The sequence below is a fragment of the Antechinus flavipes genome, chromosome 2, assembly GCF_016432865.1.
Source record: "Antechinus flavipes isolate AdamAnt ecotype Samford, QLD, Australia chromosome 2, AdamAnt_v2, whole genome shotgun sequence".
NCBI lineage: Eukaryota > Metazoa > Chordata > Mammalia > Dasyuromorphia > Dasyuridae > Antechinus > Antechinus flavipes.
The window spans coordinates 223771635-223792673 of record NC_067399.1 but is presented as its reverse complement, the minus strand read 5'-3'; the positions used below and the strand labels follow the sequence as shown (position 1 = coordinate 223792673).

At 34.2% G+C, this 21039-nt stretch overlaps 1 protein-coding gene across 2 annotated transcripts in view; it reads right to left on the bottom strand.

Annotated features, from left to right (window-relative positions):
* The window catches only part of RBKS (ribokinase), a 133292-nt gene that overhangs the window by 52232 nt on the left and 60021 nt on the right, over nucleotides 1-21039 (bottom strand). For both annotated transcript variants that reach the window (XM_051976229.1, XM_051976230.1), the window contains exons 3-4: nucleotides 6861-6924; nucleotides 4388-4450 (exon numbers count right to left, since the gene is read on the bottom strand). In XM_051976229.1, coding sequence (XP_051832189.1) covers nucleotides 4388-4450; nucleotides 6861-6924 — 127 coding nt within the window. The remainder of the gene's footprint in view (nucleotides 1-4387; nucleotides 4451-6860; nucleotides 6925-21039) is intronic.

The following is a 21039-nucleotide window of genomic DNA, read 5'->3' as shown; positions in this document are numbered from 1 at the left end:
GACTTTATATTAGCTCTATTAAATTTAATTTTTATAGAACCACAAATTTTTTCCATTTTATTAGGTTTTTCCCCCAATGTGCTAGCCTGTCATAATTGGGTGTGGGTTTTTTTTTGTTTTGTTTTGTTTTGTTTTTTTGGTATCCTGTCTTCTTTGAGTTTGGTGTTTGAATTCATAAATTTGACAGGTTACTGATAAAAAATGTTGATAAGCACAGAACTAAGCAGAGATTACTAGAACTCTCTATAAGAATTGTTCTAAAATATTTTATCTTATAATCTGTCCGTGTAGGATATCTATCATACCCTAATTTGTGGGTTCTTTGCCCAAAAGAATCTAAAACCTTACAAGATACCTTGGAGTTTACAGGCTAGTGCCATGCCTTAAACACAGATCACTGGCTCTCCTTGATGAACCAATAATAGGTTTCAGGGCAAGTCCCACTGGTCATTCTTTGGGTCATTATTGTATTAGAGTGAATATAAATAGCAATTGTTTCTGCTTTGGCAGAAATTTCTCTAATATAGTTACATGGCTATCTGTATGTCTGTCTATCTATTTATTTTTACTAGATAAATGAAGCTGTTTTCTGCTTCATTTCTTACCTAGCTTTAATCACTGATTAGGCATTGTCTCAGTCAAACTGAGACTTACTCAAAGAACTGAGCTTAAAAAGGCCAAGGTATCTCACAGCATCCAGGGCCATCTCCAGTCATACAGATGCATATCTGGCTACTGGACACAGAGGCTCGAAAATGAGCCAGATGACCTTGCACAGCCTCCCTCACTTAAATCCAATTCACTTGCATGTCATGGCATCCTCTCCCTGAGGTCATGGGCCTCTTTGAGAATGAAGGATGAACCTAAGCCCAATTCATATATACCCACCCACACACACCCATACCCACACACCCCAAACCCAAAGCCAAACAAACAAAAAACTTAAGAATGAAGGACAAATAATAATATTATAATCCTATAACACTTATGAGCAAATAATTTTTGGATGCTAAATGATTTAGAAGGTGAAGCTGTTGGATTAGACAAACTCTCTGATCCTTTCCAGCTCTAAATCTATGATTCTTTTCAATTCATCACTTCTCTTTCCATGAAAATTAACTACAAAATTTCCCCTCTTTGTATATCATCTTTTAATCATTTTCAATCTTGATAAAATAGTAAGTTACTTCTCAATATTAGCACTACTTAATGAATGCCTTATGATTTTATTGTTATGAAACTCTATCCACCAGATTGGATCAGAATATGAATGTAAATTAGCAGATGAGGGTTAGAGAGGCTTTAAGGCTTAGAGAGATTAAGTGGTTGCCCATGATCACAGAGCTAGTTGAATATCAGAGGCAGGATTTGAACCCATCTTCTTTACTCTACATATGCACCATCCACTATGCTATACTATTTATATTGAAATTACAGGATAACAACAACAACAACAACAACAACAACAACAACAAATTCATATAGCACCATGTTCAGCAAGTTGTAGAGGATTTATGGAAGGGCATGAAGTAGAATTACAAAGGAAGGATGAGAAGGGGTGGATAGGCTATAGTTTGAAATAGCAGAAGCAGGATTCACATCACTGAAATACTGAAATAAATATTTGGGTATAAAATACCAAAACTTCAGAGTAACATTATGAGGCAAGTAAAGCAAGTATCATTATTCCCTTTTTGCTGTTCCAATAACTGAGATGCAGTGTGAGTTAGCTGAAAAGAGTGGGTCTGGAGTCAAGTTCACATAGAGCTTTAATGCTTGCTGGCTGTGTGATTATGTATAGTTTCTCTGGGCTTCAATTTCTTTATCTATAAAATGGAAACAACAATACCCAGAGTATGTATATCACAGAGAACTTTGTTATGTGCAGTGTGCAAGTCTCCATGCTAAGTGATAAGAATACAATAATGAAAAATGACACATCCCTGTCTTTAAGGAACTTGTAATCTAATAAGGGGAATATGACATGTACCCCAATACCATAACTTAAGGCAGAAGGTGAAACGTATAAAGGAAAAGTCTAAACAAAGGGCCATTAAAAATCCTGAGAAAAGGAGAGTTTACTTCTAGCTGGTGTGATCAGGAAAGGCTTCATGCAGGAGATGATACCCCAATTTAGTCTTCAAAAAATGGAGACATTTCAACAAGCATAAGTGAGGATGAGAAAATGTGAGGCAGGGTAAGCAAAAGCACAAAGAAGACAAGGGAGGACAACAGAGCATAGTGAATGGCCCATCAGGATGGAGGGAGGTGTGAGATAAAACTAGAAAAATGGGCAAAAGTCTAATTTTGGTGGGGATTATACTTACTTCAGTAAACAGTAGAGATTAGATGAAAATAAGTATGCCTGTGGTGAATGTCATTTTGAAATGATACATAAAATACTTTTTTCTTTTCTTTTTTGGGGGACCATGGGGTAAAAAAGGGAGTGATGATGGTAGGAAAAGAGGTGGAGTTTGTGAGTTAGGGCCTAACAGATCCAAAAGCAGAATCCACTGTTGTTGTCAAACACAAAAGCAAATTTGCATGATGCACATCATCAATGACCTCTGTATAGTCAATTTAGTTGTATAAACAAATGAAGCACCAGTCATAGCAGTTTTGCAATACAAAAAGTCTATAATTTGAAATATGTTTAAAAATATTTAACAGATAGGCTGCATCTGATACTGAAAGAAACCAATTCCAATGGCAATACTTAATAATATTACAACCCCAGAATAACCCTGTCTATATGATCTTAGGGGAAAGAGAAATGAGACATTGAAACCTGGCCCATTTAGGGAGCTTGGACCCACTGTCATATGTTCAAGAACCTGCAAAGGAGATGCTTCTGGGGCCTAGCCTTGGGGCTTCTCTGTAAAGATGAATACAGTAAATCCCAGAGGCTGTTCTTATTGCAGCTGATCTGCCTATAGCCTAAAAATAACTTTAAACAAACTAACCTGTCACTTGACAAAGGCATGGTGCTAATTGGAAAGGAGGACGAAGGATGGATCAGTGTAAACCCTTCCCTATTATCAGGAAAATAACTCAAAATGTATGTCCTCTCAGATCATAGTGATACCCTAAGATGCAAAATACACCATTATTATTATTAGGACAGTCTCTGAGGTCCCTTCCAGGACTCCCTTTTTATGACTATAGGAATATCCCATCTAGAGTCAAACGTCTAACTCTGTTATTTGCTACCTTAGGCAAACCACCTAATCCCTTCGGGCTTCAATTTCTTCAGTAAAAATCTGTAATATGTAAGCTGTTAACATGAGAGGATTGGACCAGATCCTTTTGAAGGTCTCTAGTTCTTTAAATCTACAGTCCTCTGAATTTGAAGCTATCACTAACATACTAAAAGAAGTATTAGATAAAGAAGTAGCTGTAGCTGGTGACCATAAATATTCGGAAGTGTAAGGTGGATGATGATATATTTAAATGTTAGATTAATGGAAACTAATCTGTTTACTGTAAACCTGTTATAATATGGAGAATTCTTAGTCAATCCTGGAATTTCTTGGCTTCCCAAATCCAAGCCATAACAGAAATCAAGAGCAAAAATTTAACTGAAGGAAATGCAAGAATAATTTTTCATACATGTAAGTTTATGTAAGATTTAGATGTAAACAGAGAAATTTATAATTTGGTCACTATTCAAATATGGGACCCTAATGAATACAAAAGACAAATTAAAAGCAAATAGTTCCTGCTCTGTACGGAGGGGATATTAAAAAAAAAAAATTATCCTGTGTCAAATTGTTTTCCTTGCACTTACTTTTATCCATCCTATTCAATAAAAGAGATTTAACACAACTACTTTTATAGATAAATATGAATCTAGGCTTACATGTAGAGTACAGCTGGATATTAAAGAAAAAAAATTGATCTATGATAACTCAGAGCAGCCATCTGTTGCAGTGAATATAGGTCTGGAGTCAGAAAGACTTGAATTCAAATCCACTATCAGATATTTGCTACTTGTGTGACTCTGGGCAAGTCACTTAACCTTGTTTGCCTCAGTTTCCTTATCTGTAAAATGAGTTTGAGAAGGAAATGGCAAGCCATTTCAGTATTTTGGCCAAGAAAGCTCCAAATGAAGTCAAAAGAGTTGGATGTGATTGAAACAAATGAACAACAACAAAATGACTCCCAAACTTCATAAATCATAATAGACATTATACCTGAATGAATACCTTAAAGGAGGAAATCAGTGGAAATATATGAGTTGATAAAATTGTATCTTAGGACTTTTCAAAGAATATCAACGGCAGGATGAGAATATATATTTGGTTTGGGTAAAAGTGATGCCCTCTTTTATAGTTTTGGAAGTAAAATATTCTTTTACAAAATGGTATTTAACACAAGAAATAAATACCTTCATTATTGACAATTATTGAAGCAGCTCCTGTAGAAGCATCTTTGGTCTGAAACATAAATTCTGAAAGAAAAGAAATATTACAAAGTAGTAGATAGAACACAAAATTTATAACATACTTGGACAAAGTTACCACAAAAGAATGAACAAATAATTCAATTCAAACTTTATTAATCACCTATTCTATATCAGACAATGACTGTGCTAAATACTTGGGCTATACATACAAAACCAAAACTTCCTCAAAGAAATTACTTTCAATTGAAAGATATTATTATGTACCTACAAAGCAAAATAAAGAAAGCAAATGATTTTAATGAATTCTTTCTCAACAGTGGCCACAAATTTCATAGCCTTCATGGATAATGCAATGCCATTTCCCTTTTTAAAAAGCTTGTTTAAAAATTGAGCAATATAGATCAATACAATTATATATACATAATGACAATTTACATCTAAATTAATTTCAATGAATAAAAAATATCATAGGACTATTTCAGTCACTGCATTGCTTTTGAGTCCTTCATCAAAAGGCTTCATTTTCTTCTCTTCATATGATTGTAGGTAGTGAATATAAAGATATACTCCTTTCTTTTACTTCTGATTTTTTTCCTTTGAATTATTTTATACAGATTTTCCTGGATTTCTTTGTATTCATTGTATTCTTTGTGTTGCATTAAAGTACCATAATTTATTCAATCATTATCCTATTATTGGCTATTTAAGTTGTTTCCAACTTTTAAAAACTGTATTATAGTACTATGGAAATCTCTGCTCAAATAGTTTTTGTTTTTTATAGCATTTTCAGGGTTTATTTTCCAAAGTGATATAATTAGGCTAAAGGTGATGATTATTTTTCTGCAGATTTTACTTAAATCCCACATTACTCTCTAAAAGATTTTACAAGTTTGCAATTCTACCAGCAATGAAGTTATCTTTTTTCTAAAATCAGGCCAGCTCTGAATTTTACTTCTCATCATCTTTCCCTATTTGATGGATGAATTGGTATCTTAATGTTATTTTAATCTGTACCTTTTTTTTTGTTATTAGTGAAATTAAGTATTTTTTAAGCAATTTTTTTTTTTTTTTTTGCGGGGGAAAATTGCAAGGTTTTATCTTTTGGTCATTTATCTATTGTGTTCTGGGAGTTATCACTATGACTAACTTAATAGTTCCTCATATATTTCAGTTGTTATTATAAAAGTTACTATAAAAATTTCCCAAGCATGTTTCTTATATTCCTTTTAGTTCCTTCAAGTTTATTATATCCTTTTCTGTGGCTAAGGAAAATTTTAATTTTAATGCAATACAACATTATCTATCTGTAATAATTTTTTACACTTGTTGAATTTTTAAAAAGGAATCATCACAATTCAGACATTTTATCTAATTTTCTTTCTTTTTTTCTATACTAGTTTGTTCACTAATACTAATTTTTTGTTGTCTGGTATATTTATTCTATTCCATCAAACTATTTCTCTTTTTTTGGGGTCCAGCCTTATATTGTTTTGAGATGAACTACTTTGGAATATATATTATAAAGGGCATATAAGACCTCCTTCCCTTTTTCAGCTTTTCTCTCCTAAATTATTTTTTCTTTCATTTACTGAAAAGACTTGAAATTGAGTTTTATTAATATTCCTACTACTAACTAAATGTGTGGCTTCGGAAACACTGTTCCACTTGTATAGGCCAGTTTTTTTTCCCCCCAATAAAATGAGGAAAATATACTAGATAAGTTTTATATAATACACACATATGTGCAAGTACACACATATAAGCATTCACTTATTGTATACATGGATATATATGTACACACACACACGTGTGCATGTATGCACTATGTTTTCAGGTCTGGGCTTATATGTTCATTGACCAGAGAACTCTCAATGAGGAAACCAATACTAACAATATAGATAGACATCACATTAGGAGTATATAATTTTAAAGAAAATTGACCTGCAATTTATACTCTTAGAGATATGCTTGGGGCTTTAAGAAGTTAATTTGTCAAGGGTTGAAATATGTCCTTGAGACTGGGTTTAAAGCCAGGACTTTCCTATTCCAAGGCTGGTTTTTGATCCTGTCTCTTGATTAATACATAGCAAGCATTTGATAAATATTTATTGAATGGAACTTCTATGTACCAACTCTACCTTTTCTGAAAGTATCCAGTTATATCTGAAATGTCTTTTGCATCTGCATACTCTTATTTTCTCTGCCATCTCAGTTTGAAGCCAGGTTACTATAAACAGTAATAACCTGTTTTTATTTTACCTCTCTACTGGAAGAAATGATCATTAAAGAATTAAATTACAGAAACTATACTAGACAAAATACTGAGGGAGAAAAAAAATATTTGGCCAGGAGAGGATAATGCAACAATAAATCTTTTTATAGACAACTTTCTTTTTTCTTTTCATAATAAGAACAAAGAAAAAGATCTTGTAAACTTTAAAAGATAAAATTTTACCTGTAGAAATACCATTTCGTTTTAAGTTTTCTATATAATCACTGCCAAAAGAATCTTTGCCAACCTGTACCAAAGAAATGATGAACATTAGAGCTTTTACATTTAGCAAAATGCTATGATGTAGTTTTTAGAAAAATTAACATTTAAAAAGGGCATATCTACACTATACTTTATAAACATAAACTAATTAATCCTTTTAATATAAGATGTTAGACTTGATATTTTAGCCCAGAGAATTACACTATGAATTAATGTTCTAATTGTTTCCTATCTAAAATGAAAAACATTTCATGACTATTTGAAGTGCTGATACATGAAATATGGATTGGACTTAATCAGCTTAGTCCAAAAGGATAAAACTGGATGGAAGTTACAGGAAAGTAAATTTTGATCTAATATAATAGAAAACTTCTAATTAGAACTACCCAGTAATGGAAGAAGCTTGTAGTGATTTTCATAATTGGAGGTACTAAGAGGCCCGATGAACTACTTACCCAGAATATTGTGATATGATTAGAACTATACTTTAGAAAAAATTACCTTGGCAGCTAAGTGGATGATAGAGTGAAGTAGGGAGAGTTGTGATACAGGAGGACTAGTTAGAAAGCTACTAAAATAGTGCAGGGAAGAGGTGGTGAGGTTCAGAACTAGGACTGTGGATGTATGAGTAGAGAGGGAGATGCACAGGAAAGATGCTGTAAAGGGGTGAAACTGGTAAGACTTGACAATGGATTTGATACATGAGATGAGTGATTAGGAATCCAAGGAGACTCTAAGGATGCAACCCTGAGTGACTGGAAAGATGATAGTAGAAACAGGATAACTGGGAAGAATTTTGGGGAAAATAGAATTCTCTTTCGATATACTGAATTTTAATTATCTATAGGATACTCAGTTGCACCTGGAGTTTTGTAACTACAGGTCAGAAGAGGGACTCAGCATGGATATATACATCTTCAAATCATTTGCAAAGAGATTAAAATTGAACCCATGGAACGAGATCATCATATGAGATAGGATGGAGAAAAAAAGAAAATAGTCTAGGACAAAACCTAAAGGGATACATAAGATTGATTGCCATGACATGGATAAAGAACCACCAAAGCAGAATGAAAAGAAGCAAGTTGGATAGACAAACTATGAGAGAAAACAAAAATGTAGAGAGGAGATACTGCACAGAAGAATGAGGGACAATATCCAAAAGAACTCAAAGAGACTTAAAATTAAGAAAAGGCAGACAGGTAGATAGCACAGTGGATGGAGCACTCGATGCTGAAATCAGGAGGTCTGAGTTAAAATCCAGTCTCAGATAGTTAACATTTCCTAACTGTGTAACCCTGGGTAAGCCACTTAAGCCAACTGCCTCACCAAAAGAAAGAAATGAAGATTAAGAAAAAGCCACAAGATTTGCCAATCAAGACATCATTGGTAACATTGAATAAGACAATTAAAGCTGAATGATGAAGCTGAAAAACAGTTTATAAAGGTTTTAGAAAAGAGTACAAGAATAAGAAGCAGAGGAATTTTTGTAGCTTTCTCAAGGAGTTTAATCATGAAAAATAGAAGAGATATAGGATAACTAGTGGATAATTTTAGGTTAAGTTTATTGGTTTTTTTTTTTTTTTAAGGATGGTGGAGACAGGGGCATGTTTCTAGGGATCAGACAAGGAACTAGTACATAGGGAAGGACTGAAGATAAAAGAAAGTGTGGTTATGACAGTGGGAGCAATCTGTTAAAGAAGGGAGGAAAGAATAGGTTCAAGGATATATGTAAAAGCCTGGCAAAGAGAAGGGCCACCTTTAAAATTTTTTTAAGTTTAAATTTTCAATTAACAAGCACGTAATTTTTTTTCTTTCTATCCCAATTTAAAAGAGAAACAAAATTCTGTAACAAAAATGCTTAATAAAAGAAAGCAAATTCTCACATTGTATCTGAGCACAAGTATTTATTATTCAGCATTTTAAATCCATCCCCTGTCTGAAAGGAGGCAAGTACATAGATCATCATCAGCACTCTGGAATCATGGTCATTGTACTGATCAGAAAGCTTAAGTCTTAATTTCTCTCTGTAATGCTATTGCATAAATTGTTCCGAGACCCTTACAAACAAGGATTTGGTCATCAATTCGTTTCTTAACCATAATTCTGAAAGGAAATTTCTTCTTTATTTCTTTAATTTGTTTAAATGATGTAAGAAGGATTATTTTCTTCATCAGAGATCAGAGTGAAGGAGACAGTAGAGAGATGTCTCAGGGATATAAAATGAGGACGAAGGAAGAAAAGAGAAATCTGACTCAGACTGTTTTTTTTTTTTTTTTTTCCCAGTGAAGTGTGAGGCTGAGAGGAATAAAAAGGATGCCCAAAGAGACAAAGTTTGGCCAAGATGGCAGAAAAAAGGCACTATCTCACCTGAGCTCTCTCCCAAACACTCCTATATACCTTTAAAAGATGCCATAAAACAATTCCTGTAATAGAACCCACAAAAGGATGGGATGAAATAATTTTACAGCTAAAGACAACTTAGAAAGTTGCAGGAAAGGCTTGTCATACCTGGGTAAGAATAGAGCTCAGACTCAATCCCATGAGCACACCTTGGAAGCCCCTGAATCAGCAGCAAGAGCAGTAGCAGCTGCTTCCAGAAAGCTCAGTCCATAGATTGTAAAGGGGTATGGGTCAGAAGGAGATTACAGGAGTTTCTTTGCTAGTACTGGCGGCAAAAATCTGTTGCTTTGCCCATATGCAAATCTAGATTGCAATCCTGGGAGTGTCATCAATCAGCACACTAGAACTTGAGGAGGAAATAGAGTAAAGAGTGCTTGAAGACAGTCACAGACCAGAACACAGTTCTCTTTAGATTATACTTGGAAGAACTGAAAACTTACAGATACCTAGAAGAATTTCTGAAAATAGCTGCATAAAATCCTTGAAGTTTCAGTCAGTGTATCCTCCACTCTGGAATTATAGTCCCACTTTAACAAAGAGTCAGAAGTCAAAAAAAAAAGGCTCAGAAAATAAGTAAGCAACAGAAAAAAATTCTAATCAGAATGTTATTATGGTAACAAGGAAGATCAAAACACACTCAGAAGATAACAAAATCAAAGTTCTAATATTAAAAGCCTTCAAGAAAAGTTATAAATTGTCCTCAGGATATGAAAAACCTCAAAAAAAGATTTTAAAAATTTAAATAGTATTTTATGTTTCCAAATACATGTAAAGATAGTTTTCAACATTCCTTGAATGAAAACATTCAAGGTTTTCAAAACCTTGTGTTTCAGATTTCTTTCCTTTTTCTCTCTTCTCCCTCTCTCCAAGACAGTAAGCAATCCAATAATCCAATCCAAACACGAGCAATTCTTCTAAATATATTTCCATGTGGGGGAAAAAAAAAAACAAAACAGCAGATCAAAAGGGAAAAAATGAGAAAGGAAAAAGAAACAACCAAGCAAATAACAAAAAAGGTGAAAATACTGCATTTTGATCCACATGAAGTCTCCATATTTGTCTTTCTGGATGTGGATAGCACTTTACATCACAAGTTTATTTGAATTGTCTTGAATGACCTCATTTATGGAAAAAGCCCAGTTCATCACAGTTGATCATCATATAATCTTGTTGTTACTATGCACAATGTTCTCTTGGCTTTACTTAGCACCAGTTCATGTAAAACTTTCCAAGCTTTTCTGAAATTATTCTGCTTATCATTTCTTATAGAACAACAATATTCTATAACATTCATATACCATAACTTCAAAAAACCAAATAAGAGAAGCAGAAGAAAAATTGGGGAGAAAAAAGGGAGTGATGAAAGAAAATCATGAAAAACAAACAGCTTGGTAAATTAGGAGATACACACATACACGCACAAATACCAAAGAAAATAATACCTTAAAAAGCAGACTAGGCCAAATGGTAAAAGAAGTACAAAAAACAATGAGAAGAATGCCTTAAAAAGCAGAACTGGCCAAATGGAAAAAGAGGCATAAAAATTGATTGAAGAAAAAATTCCTTAAAAAATAGAATTGGCCAGATGGAAAAGGAGCTACAAAAGCTCATTAAAGAAAATAATTCTTTAAAAATTAGAATTGCGCAAATGGAAGCGAATGACTTTATGAGAAATCAAGAAACAATAAAACAAAACCAAAAGAATGAAAAAATTAATGTAAAATGTCTCATCAGAAAATTGACCTGGAAAATAGATTCAGGGAAGAAATTGAAGAATCACTGGACTCTGAAAGCCATGATCAAAAAAAAAGAGCCTAGACATCTTCTTTCAAGAAATTATCAAGAAAAACTGCCCAGATATTCTAGAACCATAGGGTAAAATAGAAATAGAAAGAATCCACTGATTACCTCCTGAAAGAGATCCCAAAATGAAAACTCCCTGAAATATTGTAGCCACATTTCAGTGCTCCCATGTCAAGAAGAGAATATGACAAGCAGTTATAAAGAAATGATTGAACATTCTATACCAAAATAAGGTCAAAATAGCTTCATGATTTAGACATAAAGAGTGATGCTATAAGCAAATTAGAAGAACAAGGGATAGACTGCCTCTCAGATATGGAGAAGGAAGAAATTTATGGCCAAAGAAAAATTGAAAAACATTATGAAATGCAAAATAGATAATTTTAATTACATTAAATTAAAAAGAGGGCAAAAAGACAAAAATATGGTCAAGATTAAAGGGAAGCAGAAAACTGGGAAAAATTTTTTTACATCCAAGGGTTCTGATAAAGGCCTCATTTCTAAAATATATATAGAATTGACTCAAATTTATAAGAATACAAACCATTTGCCAATTGACAAATGGTCAAAGAATATGAAAAAAACAATTTTCTGATGAAGAAATTAAAATCATTTCTAGTCATATGAAAAAATGTTCTCGATTACTATTGCTTAGAGAAATGCAAATTAAGACAATTCTGACTGAGGTATAACTACACATTTCTTAGATTGGCTAAGGTGACATGAAAAGATAATGACAAATGTTGGAAGGGATGTGGGAAAATTGAGACACTAATACATTGTTGGTGGAGTTATGAACTGATACAACCATTCTGGAGAGCAATTTGGAACTATGCTCAAAGGACTATCGAACTGTAATTATCCTTTGATCTAGCAGTATCTCTACTGGGACTGTATTCCAAAGAGATCATAAAAAAGGGAAAAGGACCTATATGTGCAAAAATGTTTGTAGAAGCCCTCTTTGTAGTGGCAAGGAACTGGAAACTGAGTGGATGCCTATCAGTTGGAGAATGGCTAAACAAGTTATAGTATATGAATGTTATGAAATATTATTGTTCTATAAGAAATGATCAGCAGGATGATTTTAGAGAAGCCTGGAGAGACTTAGTGAAATGAGCAGAACCAGGAGATCATTGTACAAGGCAACAGCAAGATAATATAACGATCAGTTCTGATGGACGTGGCCATTTTCAACAATGACGTAATTCAGGCCAATTCCAACAGACTTGTGAGAGAGCTATCTGAATCCAGAAAGGTCTGTGGGGACGAATATGGATTACAACTAGCATTTTCAACTTTTTGGCTGCTGTTTGCTTGCTTTTTTCTCCTTTTTTTCCTTGTACAGCATGATAACTGTGGAAATATGTATAAAAGAGCTACACATACTTAATGTATGTTGGATTGCTTGCAAACTTGGGGAGATAGTAAGGGGAAGGGAGGGATAAAAATCTGGGACACAGGGTTTTACAAGGTGAATGTTGGAAATAATCTTTGCCTGTATTTTGAAATTAAAAAGCTATCATTTAAAATAAACAAATAAATTAGAAAAATAAAACCATGTAAATTATGCCCCCCAAAACCCTTCTAAATAATTCAAGTACTGTGGAACCACAGTCAAGGATAACACAAGATTTATCAGTTTCTGCATTAAAGATTAGAGGGTTTAGAATATGATATTCTAGAGGGCAAAGGATTTAAGATTACAATTAAGAATCACTTATTTAAAAAAGTGAGTATAATCCTTCAGGAGGAAAAAAAAAAGGATATTCAATGAAACAGAGGGCTTTCAAGAATTCTTGATGAAAAGATTAAAGCTGAATAGAAAAATGTGACTTCCAAATACAATACTCAAGAGAAGCATGAAAAGGTAAACAGAAAAGGAAGACGAACAATGTTGGAGGGGATGTGGGAAAAATGAGCATTAATGCATTGTTGGTGAAGTTGTGAACTGATTCAACCATTCTATAAAACAATTTGGAACTAGCCCAAAGGACTAAGGAACCACGAATAGTCTTTGACCTGGAAGTGCAACTACTATGTCTATATCCTTAAAGAGATAGAAAACAAAGGATAAGGACCCATATTTCCAAAAATATTAATATCAGCTCATTTTGGGTGGCAAAGCCTTGGAAAGTGAAGGGATGCCTATCAATTGGGGAATAGCTGAACAATAGAAGATTTTGAGTTGAGAATGGAAAGAGAAGATAATGTAACCAGTGCAGGGATAATGGCCAGGGGAGGAAATGAAGAACAGAGGGAACAGAGATCGTGTTTTGGTTGAAGAATTGTATTAGAGATCATAAGACATATAGAAAGATGAAATGTTAAATAAAAGATTATGATCAGATGATTTTACATTCATAAATACGGAAGCAGAAGATTTGTGAGTGATGTGAAGATCAAGGATATGGCCATCTCTATATGTAGCTGAGATGAAATGGTACAACAGTCCATGGAAATTGAATAAACTGAGGTAAATTAGAATGTTATGGTACTTGAGACCAATATGGTACTATGAATATGTATGCTGAAGTCCCATAGTATGAAGCAAGAGATGAGAAGGAAAGACTGAGCCAGGCATTGAACTCACTGAGGAAAAAAGGAGAATATCCTGGTGATGTATAGATAATAGCTTTCAAGACCTGGATTGGGTGATAAATTTGGAGAGGGAACATCAAAGGAGAAGAGGTTACTTATCGAAGGTGATTGAAGGAAAGCCTTTTATTGTCAATGGGAGTAGTGAATATTCTAACTCCCTCATCATAACTAGTGAGTAGGGATTAGGAGACAAAAATGTAGCCAGTTCTATAAAGGGTAGTGAGGGAAGTGTGTTATTAAGAGAGAGACATTCCTTGGGGAGGGCCAGAAAATGTAAGAAAGAAAGAGGTTTTAAGATGAAAAAAATTTGTTAGTAATAGAGTAGACACTGCAGAGGGTAGAGTGGGAGGGGCTTGAGCTGAAGATGGGGAACGGGGCTTGTACACTGGCAGCAGGGGTTCATGATCACTGGAATGGGATAAATTTAAGGGAACAGGAGTATGCTAATCATTGAGAATATTAGTGGTTCAAGTAAACTCCAGGAATGGGGAGTAACCTGCACAAATGCACATAAGTTCTTGGTAGAGATGTTAGGGATTATGGGTGTAGCATATGTTATTAGAATCAATCACCACATCAGTTAGTTTTGATTAACTTCAGCTCCATAGGGATGGACACACACTTTAGCTTCTTGCTAAAAGGATATGAATCATCAGAGGCTCCTTGTTAATCCTTTGGCCCTCATGGGGAAGGGGTGTTTGCTACTGAGAATCTTTAGTTGAATATGTCCTTTAGCAAGAAGACTAGAACATGTTTCTAAAAGACAGAATGTGATGTCAATAAATCAAACAATATGCATTTAATAAGTCCTTATTATGTGCCAGGGACTTCCTAGAACTTCTTCTATACCTGGAACCTTCTTGTTCTAGAATATCTTATTATCCCTTCACTCTGTTCACCTTGTAATTTCTCTTTGCAAGGTCTATACAACTCTTCCCCCCCAACTCCTACTAGTGACTTCCTTCTGGAGCCCCCTATTTTATGGAGTAACTCAGACCAACATGGACTTCAAAATCAAGCCCACATTGCACTTGCATCTGTATTTCCAGCACACAGTCAATGCTTAACAAGTCCATCCATCCATTCATCCATTTTTTTCCTTTGTTCTTACTGGAGATGAGAAAGGAAAAAATAACATTCCTTGTCCTCAAGGATCTTATATTCTAATAGGAGAGAGATACATGTAAAACTGCAAACTTATAAATAACTACACATATATAGGATATATACAGGTACAATACATAGAAGGTAATGTTAGAGAGAAATCTTACTAGCTACTAGAGGGTGAGTGGGGGTAAGATTAAGAAAAGGCCTCCTGCAGAAAGTACAATTTGGTATAAAAACCAAAAGCATGAATAAAGCTTTTTTACAAACAAGCAAAAATCCAAATGTCTGCCAGCAGTAGACAGTATATCCAGTTAGGGGAATAAATAAGTAGTCTAGTATGACAAGTATATATTCCGGGTACATGTGAGGTAAAAGATAGAAAGATAGGAAGGAGCCCAAATCCTCCATGGGTTATGGCAAAAGTACTGCCAGAGACCAATGGTTCAATGGGCTTTGAGATATTCTGTTATTCTCCTTTGATATCTGCTTCTTCAGAAAATAATCCTTCATCTCTTCTATGTCTTCTTAGAAATTTTAAAGATTCTTATTTTCATTCATTTTATATTATCAAGATCCCAATAATATTAGTTAACAGTCTCATTGTGCTTCAAGATTTGCAAAGTACTTTAAATATAGCATCTTGTTTAATATAGCAATGTGACATAGATGCTATTATTTCCATTTTATAGGTGAAGAAATGGAAGCTTTGAGAAGTTAAGTGACTTGTCCAAGATCACACAGCCAATAGGTGTCTCAGGTAGGATCTGAATATAGGTCTTTCTGATTCTCAGTACAGCATTCCACTATACCACACTGCCTCCCAAGTCCTATTAATATTTTAACTTAATGGAGGAGAGGGGGAAAGCTGGCTGCAAGGGAATCCTCTTATAGTAGGAATATCTTTGCCAACGATGAGTTATCTTTAGCAAGTTGGCTTGATTCCAATACTAGGTAGGTATTGAATTATCCTATTTTTTACTTCTGTGAGTCATAGCCCATAACTTCTTTTAAATTCCTTTTTTTGTTTTTCCTGTGAGAAAAATCAAGTGTCATATAGTTGGGTGCATCTCAGTATAGGGCATTATAAATAACTAGAACAATATTATTTCTTTCTTTTTTTTCTTTTTGCTGTGGCAATTAATATTGCTTATTTCTAGAGCCTATTAAAATCGCATTGTAACTATCTCCTTATAAACTAACATTTTTATATTGATGAAATTATTAAAATAAAGATCAAAAGTAAAACTAAATCTAAAATATAAAAATTAGTAATAGTAGCTGGAGGTAGATTTTACAGGGAGATATTTCCAAAAGGGCAATAAATAGTTTTAAGGTCATTACATCATTCAAATAAGTGAGTAACTATTGTATCAAAACATTTGTGCTAAATTGTGGAGAATACAAAGATTACTAAAATATGTTATATTCTCAAGAAACATAATCTTATGGTTACAAAGAGCAGTAGAAGTGTACATGCTGAGACATTTTATTTTTATTTAATTATGTTTTAATTTATATTTTATATTTAAGTTATATTTATGATTATATTTTATTTTATAAGCTGAATACATTTTAAATTACATTTTAAAAGATGAACATAACTGTAACTTAGTTATCATCAGTGAATGAAATGAACCCAATATATAGGCCCTCTTATGCTTTGTGATTCTTTTCTGTTTCTTTCTATAAATTTTATAATAAGGCTTTAACCCATGGACTTAAGGACTTTCTCTAGTTCTTTTAGTATTTCATTGTTTCTGAAGGAGTTGTAGTAGGCTTGTCATATCTCTAAGATCAAATCATCTCCTTTTGGAGAACATGTCTGAATCAACTTTCACAGTATAGTCTTAAAATAATACAGTGTGAGTCCTGATTGAAAATGTCTCCTTTTTCAGATAGAATTTAAATAAAATAAATACTAAGTTAAAAATTTATTATTTTCCTTGATGTTCTTCCAACCCTGACTCTCAATATACATTATTATTTCTGGATTTAGATTAAAGAAATAATTGAGAGAAGGAAAAACCTTTTAATGAACGAATGAATCAAGTATTGAAAAAACACATTATAAACAAAGCACTGCTCTACACATATGGATACAAAAAGAAGACAGTTCTTTCAAGGAGCTCTCATTTAAATGGGAGAAACAATAAATACATAAGGAATGTGTCAACTTAAAGTCCGATGGAAAATTCTTTATGGTGCTTAGTAAGGGCAGATGGTGACTCCTCTTCTTATTACCACTGACAAAACGATCAGTTTCTGAGGCAGAACCATTGATATAATTAAGCAGTTAGGTGGCAAGTACTTTTTTTTTTTTTTTTTTTTTTAACAGATGTAGCTGTGGTCACTGCCAAGCTCCAGCTCTACCCAGGTTGTTTCCCAAGATGATGGCTGTAGATGTTAAGTTGGAAGCATTGTCATTCCCCAAGTTTTTGGATTCGGGCGCCTTGCCTGTCTCCATCCAGGTCAGAGGGGACATGATGATAACCTCACTTGCCTGGTACATGCTGTTTCTTCTCTCTCTTTCAAAGGTATCCTGCCGGTTTGATTTCCCTATTCTGTGGCTGTTGCTTGGGCGAGTTATTTCCCCCAAGCAGAACTGGAGTCTAGGGGAGGGAGACAAATGTTCTCACTCTCAGGATCCTGTGCAGTCGGTTAGCAATTATTTCTGGTGCTGATGGAAAGGTTGCCCCGTCCCTCACACCATTTTTTTTTTTTTAACCAACAATTACTGCCTTCAATGATAGCTTCAGGTATAGATTAGAATTAAGTCTAGTGAGTTAGGGGCTCTGTTATTCCCCAGGTTCTTGGGCTCAGAATCCTAGGCTGTTTCCCTCAAGCTCTAAGGATCTTGTTAGTTAAATGGTCTGAACTGCCTGGCATATGCTGCCTCTGCCTTTCAGGGATTCATATGTATAAAATTATTTGTAGCGGTTCTTTTTATGGAGTCAAAGAACTGGAAACGAAAAGGGTGTCCATCAAATGGCACTGGCTGAACAAATTATGATATATGAATGTAATGTATTAGAATCCTTACAAAGTATTAACTCACTGGAATTGATAGAAACAATGCTTATGTACTTAAGTTTACACCTTTGAGAGTTCACACATTAGCTCACACATTAGAGTTCACAAGTCCCAGAGATTCACAAGTTATACCTCCCACAATCCCACTCTCAGAGGAGGAGTCAATCTTTGGGTTCCCACCTTTAAGAGATCATATATAAGAAGCTCTTAGAGCCTCAGTTAGGGGTCAGTCAGTTGAGGAGACAGAAAGCCAGAATTCAGTTGGGAGATTCAGAACTGGAGATTCAGAGGGAGCTGGAGGCTGAAGCTGAAGATGGAAGAGACAAAGGACAAGCTGCAAGAACTCTTGGAACCAAGGAGGGAGATAGGCCTCTAAGAAAATTAACCAGGTTATTTTGGAAGAGACAATAAAGAATCTGAACTTTTCACAGCTGGCTGCATTTGAGGTGATTATTACTCTGAACTGAAACTAAAGCTGCCTCCAGAACCTCCCCAAGAAATCTGTTCCCAGAGAACGATCATATTTTAGAAAAGAAGAGAATATTATTGTGCCATAAGATAAGATGAAAGAGTCAGAAAAACTTGAGAAGATTATATGAACTGAAGTAGCGGGAAGGAATCACATCCAGGAGAACAATTCTTACAGTAACATCATCATTGTAAAGATAAGCAATTCTGAAAGACTTAAGCCCAGCCACAATTCTAGAAGACTGATGATGATGAAACATGTTACCCACCTCCTGACAGAGAGGTAATGGATTCTGGGTGCAGATATTTTTTAGACATGGCCAGTGTGGGAATTTACTTTGACTAAGCATATTTCTTATAAGCTTCTTTCCCTTAAGCCTTTGCCTATGGGAGAGATAGGCAAGAAAGAAAATATGTAAAAAAAAGGTGCCCTTAGAGGTCATATCCCTTCATTTTATAAATGAGGAAATTGAGGTCAAAAGAAATTTAAGTGATTTGCCCAATATCACACAGATGCAGAACTGGGATTTGAATGCAGGCCCTTTGACACCAGATTGAGGTTCTATGTTCTACTTTGCCATGTTGATACAAAGGCAACTGCTCTATCTTGGAGTTAGCTGTCTCTGCTTGTGCTGTTTCCTAGGAGACCAAGATTCAAATCTTATCTTAGACACTTAATAGGTGTGTGATCCTTTGCAAGTCACAAAGGCAATCACATATTCTGTGTCTGTTTCTGTATCAGTAAAATAAAGGAGTTTGATTTAATGGCCTCTAAGGTCCTTTTTAATTTTAAATCCAAAATCTTATGAAATAACAAATTAGAATTACCCATTTTCAAAGAATTTTTTCAGGCAAATGGAGATATGTTAGATATTGAAATATGCTTCAATATGTTTTGAAATGATTTCTTTTTTCTCCCTCCATGTTACCAATATTAATTTGATTTATGGCCAAAGAACATATGAGGAGGAGGGGAGTACTCAAAACAAATCTGGCTAGATCTTGAAGGATGCCCACGCAATCTCTTCATCCTGGGGATATTCACTCTATTTTTCTTAACATCTGTAGAGATTTTCATCTTAAAATATCATTTGTAACTATCACCAGACCACTCTGGCCCATGATTTGGTTATACATGGACCACACAGAACCAAACTCCTACAAGTATTTTATTACATGCCTCTTAAGTGGATGTATCATTACAAAAATACTGATGTAATTTATGCTTCTTATTCCTATTCACAATTTCTTAACGTATATTTTCCCTTAGCTCAATGTTGGTGGTTTTTTTCATGTGCCACCAAATGGACTTACATCATCACAGCTGGAATTCTGGCTTACTACAGAGGAGTTTGGTTTATAGAAGTAAATTAATGATGCCAAGGAAAGAGAAATTTCATATCAGTTTATCTTGCACTTCATCTGTTCATTTCTATAATGAATAATTCTATCATTTCCAATTTCCTTTGGAATTTTTTTATTTTTTATGTGGCTGTAAGGCAAATTTAACCATTTTGATTATTAAAAATAAATGGCTTTTACCCCTGCTAGGCCTATATCCAAAGACATTTAAAAAAAAGGGGGGGAAAGGAGCTGTATTTGAAAAAAAAAATGTATAGCAGCTCTTTTTGTGGTGGTTAAGACTTGGAAATCATCTGGGAAATGGCTAAACAAGCTGTGGTATATGATTGTAATGGAATATTATTTTGTGTTAAGAAATGACAAGCAGGATGATTTCAGAAAAACCTGGAAACTCACATTAACTAATGCACAGTGAAATAAATAGAACCAAGAGAACACTGTACACAATAATAGCAATATTGTTCAATGAAGAACTGTGAATAACTTATTTTCAGCAACACAAGTATTTAAGACAATCCCAAAGGACTAATGATGAAACATACTACACCTCAAGAGAAAGAACTGATATTGATTGAAGACAGACTGAAGCATGCTATTTTTCACTTTCTTTCATTTTTTCCCTTTTATTCAACAAGGTATTTTATACATAATGACTAATATGGAAATATTTTATGTAACTGCACATGTACAACCTGCATCTGATTGCTTACATCTTGGGGGGAAGGAAGACAGGAGGAAGGAACTTTAAATAAAAATGTTAAAAAATTGGGGGGAAATGGCTTTTACATAAGAGAAAATATTATTTCATATAACAACAGCCTGTATCAACTTTTTTGGGACAAAAAGTTCAGTTAAAATGGGACAGATGTTTAGAAAACAATGGACAGGGTGCTGAAGTCAGAAAGACTATGTGAATTCTAACAGGCCTCAGACACTTACTAGTTGTGTGAACCTGAGCAAATCACTTAATCCTGCTTGCCTCAGTTTCCTCATTTATAAAATGAGATGGAAAAGGAAATGACACACCACTTCAATATCTTTGCCAAGAAAATCCCAAATGGAATCATATAGATTTGAACAAGACTGAAGCGATTAGACAACAATCACAACAACAACAAATCAGTATGGGTAAGAAAATGCTGAAAGGCTATGAAAGGCTACTTTCCAAATCTATAAAGAAATATAATTTCTTTTGTCTTTTTGAGAAACCTTAATATTTTATTATATTATTGAGATTAAATAAATCAGTGCTTTGGATTGTCAAGTCCAGGTCAATCTGTCTAGTTTTAGGAGAAACTATATTATCTTATCTCTCATTAAGGACAGCAGAGCTTGAATTCTATTACAAGAGCACAGAAATAGATACATA